Source organism: Lactuca saligna, chromosome 2 (genome assembly GCF_052625555.1).
Source record: "Lactuca saligna cultivar CGN05327 chromosome 2, ASM5262555v1, whole genome shotgun sequence".
Classification (NCBI taxonomy): Eukaryota; Viridiplantae; Streptophyta; class Magnoliopsida; order Asterales; family Asteraceae; genus Lactuca; species Lactuca saligna.
In genome coordinates, this window is record NC_136418.1 from 162,749,617 (window position 1) to 162,756,145 (window position 6,529).

Below are 6,529 nucleotides of genomic sequence, written 5' to 3' on the forward strand. Positions count from 1 at the left end.
AAGCTTTAATTTTTTCGCTCCACTCCTAAATTTTTTTACCCTCCATTTTTTCTACATCGTATTTTTTTTTTTTTGCACTCCATTTGTTCCCATGTGTCATATGTTTTTTCTGTGTCTCTTACTCATAAGCAAGCGGGAAAAGACCCTCAAAATCTCTTAAATCTCTCGGTTCTACTCCCAACTCCCAAAGTACTTCTCAACAGTTCTCAAGAAGAAGTTTAATCGTCTAATTTCTGATTTCTGAAATGTATTATGGATATGAACCTAAAGGTATATTGTTTTTTTTTTTTTCTCATTTGCTTTCCTTATCGATTTCTATAGATTTAGGTTTTGATTTCTAATTTCTCAGTTTGAATACACCTTTGTTTTCTGATTTCTAAAATAGATTATGGATATCAACCTACAGGTAATGTATTGGAACTATTTTTATATTTGATTTCCTATATATTGTTTTTTGTATTTGTGATATTTTTTTCTTCATTTTGTTAATTTAGAAGTCATATTGTTCCCCGGTGTTTGTTTAAGGTCATCACCATGTCTTTCTTTCTCATCGGAGATCTAGTAGTTGTGGGCGTCATCCCTAGTGGTACTTCTTAATTATTTGTTGCTTGACGTGATCAATTTTGACTTCAAATGAAACGACATGTCGTACCTCCTTTTGCAAACTTCAAATGCAATAATTTGCTTCGTCATTAGTTAATTATGTGTGTAGTCATGAGTCGTAACAATAAGATATATGTGGACACACTACACATTAAACTACTAAAGTTAACAATTTTATAGTTATATTCAATATATTGACTAATAACTAATAAATAGATGATCAATTTCATACATGGTGCAATTAAACTTTTTGTAAAAAGGTCAAATAAAAATTCATATCTACCTAACCTAAATGATAAATAAATAAAAAAAGATTATTATGATTTTTATAATTTAAGCAACAAAAACATCTTCAACGATATTAGGCATTAGCTACTACAATCCAATTTTGTTGCAATTAATTATTAGATTTCAATTATTTAAAAAAAAAATCACTTTTAAAATGCATCCAAAACACATCATAAAACAGATAATCAAACCATGGTCGGAACCATATTATACCATGGGGTATGTATTCAAATGATTTCAACAACACACCAAAATAACTTTTAAATGGTGTTTTGTTACGTAGCAAATAAAAAATAAATAAATTTAAATCTATCATTTGTAGTAAATCTTTGACCAATTGTCTAATACGATGATAAAAACGACAAACTCAAACGACAGTTCAAAATTGTTATCATGTGAGAAACAATATAATATTCGTCCCTTCCTAAAACTGATTTATTTCATACGTTTCGTACTTGTCCGTTGTGCTTCAAGGGTTGTACCATATACATTATTTAAAAAACAACCCACCTTGGATGCTTATTGGTATCACAAGTTGTACCATGTTACCACATTTAGTGCATCACAAGTTGTACCATGTTCATTGTATTTCAAACAAAGCCAAAATATACCATCAAAACGGCCTAAAAGATTCTATCATATCTGTGAAAGATATTTACCTTATAAAGGTATAAATTTCAATGCATGAAGTACAAGACATAAAAATGAATCACATGGCAAACCAAAACAATCATCACAAATGCAGACCAGAATCCTTACAAGCACCAATTGGACTCAACTTGGAGATTGGAATTAGAAAGTGGGTTCATATCAAGACAACTGGAAGTGGAATACAAAAAAGGTCCAACAAAAAGTCAAAATCTTCATTTGAACAAACATGATAAAGCAATCATCACCATTGGAGAATCTCAGAAACACAAATTAACCTCAAGTTGGGAATATGAATCAGAAAGTGGATTCAAATCAAGACAAGACTCTTGATGAAAGAAAAAGCTGACCAAATTGTCAAAATCTTTTATCTCCGCCAATGAAATCAATCGTGGTTAGGTAAAACCTAAAACAATCAACAGAAATGCAGAAGAATCCTCAGGAACACCAATTACCATCAAGATGGGAATTGGAATCAACCGTTCAAGTCAAGACAACTGGAAATTTTGAATCAAACCACACAATTGAAACCAAAAAAAAAAATGTTGACCAAAAAAGTCAACATCTTCTTCATTTGCAAAGATGGAAACTGAGACTACACACTTGGGATTACCTTTCACTTTCCATTCAACATTCTTAACATTTAAAAAAAAAAAAAAAAAGCTATGAACACGTTCAAGAAAAAACAAGAACTTCGTTTTAAACTTTAAAAACTAAAAATCACAAACTGTGAAACTATCCTATGTGGCAACCGAGTTTGCTGAGTCATCGCCTCCTAGTGCTGATATGGCAGTGGCGGGGACAGGGTCAGGTGGTGGTGGTGGTTGTAAACGGGTGTAATGAAACTCGATCTGTAGTCTGCGATGAAGAGGTGAAGAAAGTAAACCTCTCTTCATATCCGCTTGCAGTTCTCTAATAGGAATGGCTGCCAAGAAGCTTTTAATATACTCCTTGCAAGATTCTTTCCCCTCACAAATAACAACCGGAATCTTCGTTTCCAGAGTTTCTGTAATTGACTTTCTTGCTGTTGTTGTTGACCCATCAGAACCCGGCATCGGCATCTGATCACCGGAATCAGACTCCGAAAGCTCATAAATTACAGTCTTCTTATCAAACTTCAAGATATAAGCTTGATTACACCCCTCAAACAGCCTCTCTCCTAAAGTATCAATAATATAATACGCATCCGAGTCAACTTTCAACACAAAAAAATGATCATTCCAACTCACGATATAAACCCGCGGTTCTTCACCCGTGTTATGAAGCTCCGACTCACGGCTGATCTCATCCCACATGGCATCGAAAGACATCGCCCCATGCAAAAAGTCAAAACTACCCTCGACGACTTCTTCTGGGTGGAAAAAACCGACAAAAGACTTCCCGGGGACCACAGACATGGGGCGTAAATTGGCTTCAAGAACCGTTTCAAGATCAAAATGCTTATCGGGAAACCGGATTCTATAAGTTTCATTTTCACATAGTTTTCTCCACTCTAACGACCCGTCTCGAATCAGTGAGTCGAGTTGGGATTTAACCGGCATGAGGTGGCAGTTAGTTTGGAACCAGTCGGCAATGACCGCCACAAGGGCGGTGCAAGCACTCTCTCCGGCTGCCCGTTCACTTCTTTGGTCAATGGAAGCAAAGAAAACATCTGCCCGAATCTTCATTGACCTATCACGACTCACTATCTCCCTTTCTTCCCAATTTCCAACAGCAAAACTATCATCACCAAATTCAGATTTTAAAGATTGATTCGCCTTAACCCATTCCTCTGAGCTGAGCTGGCGCCGGTCAAAGTCAATGTCATCACCACCTTCTTCAGCATATGCTTTCTTCAACAATGGCTCCCCTTTTGTTTTTGGTGATCTTAAGTTAAGTTTCCGTTTCTTCCATGGGAGAATGCTTCTTTTGGGATTCCGAACAACATAAGCTTCAGAAACAGAAACGGTTGAAACCGAATCATCGTTTTGATCAGATTTACAGTTTCGGTTACTGTAATAAACCCCATCTTCGTAAAGAGATCCTCCTCCACAATTTGCATATGCTAATGTGCCATAACTGAATGACTTTCTTAAAGCAGCAGCATCATCTTCTTCTTCTTTGACTTCATTTGATTCGCCTTCTTCAGATCCTTCAACTGATTCTGAATCAAAACGGTAGGAGTAATCACCCTCTTCGCTTCTACTTTCTTGATCATCTTCACGTGAGGTTTTCTTTCCTCTCCTGATTGATACGTATTCTGTAAAGATTTTGACTTTTCTTAATCCTGCTTTCAGTGCAGAAAGCTCATCTTTCTCTCCCGATGAAGTTTCTGATGTTTGACTTTGACTCTGTGTTGCTTCTGATGGTTCTTGATCGCCTCTCAACTCCATTAAACTAAGTTGTATCTGCATAACAAACAAAACTCAAGATTTTACAAACCCACAAAAGTTTCTTTGAAATTTTCAATCTTTCAAGAAATATTGATGTGAAAAGTGTAAAAGGTGACATACATGAAGAGAGGGGCGAGGCTCGGTTGCTCCACATGGAATGGTGAGAGGAATGATGAGGTCAAAATCTTTTTCTTCAGCAGCAGAAGCAAATTCAGCAAGATTTAAAGACGTTGTTCCAATTACAAGGACCTTGTTCTTCACTCCTGCGTTTAATCCCTAAAAAGAAAAAGAAAAACAAAAGATTCATATGGAACTTTAGCAAAAAGATACCAAAAAGTATGCATATAGAAATTTTCCTCATCTTTCATATAATGGAAAGTGGAAGTTACTTAAACTTTCTGTATTTTGATATGCAGTAAATCCATTTACTTCATAATAAATCATCTAGTTCACTAGAGTTAAAATACACAATACAATTACTTATACTGAAATCGCGACAAAATAGGATACGTATAATGCGGATTTTTTGTCTACGTCATCCGTTAAATGTATCTACATATTTTTATAACAATGAATCCCATAATGACATCTGTTGACCAATGAGTTCTCAAGGTAATCTAGGGCTTTCGACATCACGTACCAATAATATCTCAAATATATACCAGAAACTTCACAAAAAAACTACCATGGCACAGGATCATATCATCATTAAGCAAAATGATCAAATTTATTATAATCTGCATTCCTTTGTTCTTTAAAGGACTCCATTTGATCCATAAAAGAGTTGTGTTTAGTTTTGTTGTTGTTAAGAGCAAAACCAGTATGAATTTTACTGCTATTTATTTGAGAAATATAATCGGGTTGAGATTCAAAGCAAGAATGTAGCTCTTTTTGGCACTATTGGCTACCAAAAGTTCGTTTAATTGACAGCATATTCAAAAATGCAATAGAAAAGTTATGGGAAATGAAAATTGCATTTGCTTCAATATCGCGTACAGGAAGAATCAAACCCTAATTACCTCCCCCGAAATCCCAATGTGTGTATGAAAAAATAGATATAGTGTATGCGCGTGTATAAGTGCTTACTGCTTAATAAACAATATGACAATAGGAAAATAGAAGCGTGAAGATTTCCCGATTAGAACCAAATCAAATATTCTGGTTGCAATTCAATGCAACTAATTGAAATTAAATCATGAAGCATGAAAAGGGTTTCGAAATAAAATAATATTAAGCCTAAAATATAAGATTAAGATTAATTAAAGAAAACAAAGGGGGAAATCAAGAAACTCACACTCAAAACGGTAAAACCAATCTCCCAAGGGTTATAGGCATTGTCTTTAGAACCAGAAAGGGTACAAATGGAATGAAATTCTTCATCCCATTGAACGACACCGTTTGGCTCAATAACCTTCTCTTCCCTTGTGAAATTTCTCTTGACTGTTCTCCTAAAAGAACTCAAGGTGATCTTGGGCCCTTTCCATCTGATCTCCACAGCCCTATGATTATCATTCTCTGGGTCCGCATGCACAAGATCACAGTTTCCCCCCTCCATCTTCTTCACCACCAATTTCACTTTGAATTTCTTTGACAGAAGCGGCGGCCATGGTCTCCATTTGATCACATTCACAACCATTTTTTCCGGCAAAGAAAATTGAAAGAGAGAAATGGGTGTGTGTTTTAGAGAGAGAAATATTAAAAGATTCACGTAAGTTAATGATGTGGGTGTTTTTCTTCGGATATTTGAAGGAAAAACTCAAGAAACGAAGAGAGATTCAATGTGGGTTTTTTCTTGCTTTTGATGAATGGATTTGTCTCCGTAGAAAGCTCAAATTTTTGAGAGAGATGAATATGCCGTTATTTTAGAGAGATATAGAAAAGCAAAGGAAAGCTAGAGATAGAAAGTTTAGAGAGAGAAGGAGAGTGTGGTTTGAGGTCAAAGAAAATACACACGTAACTATGTGAGTTAAAAGGGGTGTGGTTAAAGTTAACGTTTTACAGATAAAGAATCGGCGACAATAACGGAAGTTGAATTCCGTTTACGTTATTTAAAAGTCAACTACTCAACTCAAGCCAAATGCAAAATAGATAACGTTTTACTATATAAGAGTAACGAAATTTTCAAAAAAATCTCAATATTTTACCTTAATTTATGAAAAAAATTCCAAACTAAAATTTGTTTACGAAAAAGTTTCAATTACCGGTAAAAATAACGATTTGATCCTATTTTTCCGGTTTACCGGTTTCATTACTTACTCGGTTTTAATAAAGTCCCATTATTTTATCATAATTTACGAATAAGTCTCAAATTATTGTAAAATAATGAGACTTTAATAAAACCGAGTAAGTATTGAAACCAATAAACCGGAAAAAAAATGGTCAAATCGTCATTTTTTCCAGTAATCGGACTTTTTCATAGACCAATTTACTTTTGGACATTTTCGTAAATTATGGTGAAATATTTGGATTTTTCCGAAGATTTCCTTAACAGTAATCTTTTTAGGATGTTAACAATAATGAACTATTCTTTTAACATTTTATCCAAATGACCACCGGGTAAGGAACAAGTCACTGCAGATTCAGTGATAATAATATATACTTTTGAAATTTCATAATTG

The 6,529-nt window shown here is 34.6% G+C and overlaps 1 protein-coding gene across 1 annotated transcript; it reads right to left on the bottom strand.

Moving 5' to 3' along the window:
• Positions 1–2,063: 2,063 nt before the first annotated feature.
• On the bottom strand, positions 2,064–5,851 carry LOC145032483 (uncharacterized). Its single transcript, XM_078981306.1, has 3 exons — positions 5,206–5,851; positions 4,032–4,187; positions 2,064–3,926 (listed from the first exon to the last, which is right to left on the bottom strand). Exons 1-3 carry the CDS (start codon positions 5,545–5,547, stop codon positions 2,280–2,282), a joined length of 2,145 nt encoding a protein of 714 aa, XP_078837432.1. The 5' UTR covers positions 5,548–5,851; the 3' UTR covers positions 2,064–2,279.
• Between the last annotated feature and the right edge of the window lie 678 nt (positions 5,852–6,529).

What these genes read in the sequence shown, in the direction of transcription:
- LOC145032483 (XM_078981306.1), bottom strand. Translation starts at nt 5,547, where the DNA reads ATGGTTGTGAATGTGATCAAATGGAGACCATGGCCGCCGCTTCTGTCA. An exon ending in TTGGTTTTACCGTTTTGAGT is followed by an intron (nt 4,188 to 5,205) that starts GTGAGTTTCTTG and finishes TTTTCTTTTTAG; the next exon opens with GGATTAAACGCAGGAGTGAA. An exon ending in AGCCTCGCCCCTCTCTTCAT is followed by an intron (nt 3,927 to 4,031) that starts GTATGTCACCTT and finishes TTTGTTATGCAG; the next exon opens with ATACAACTTAGTTTAATGGA.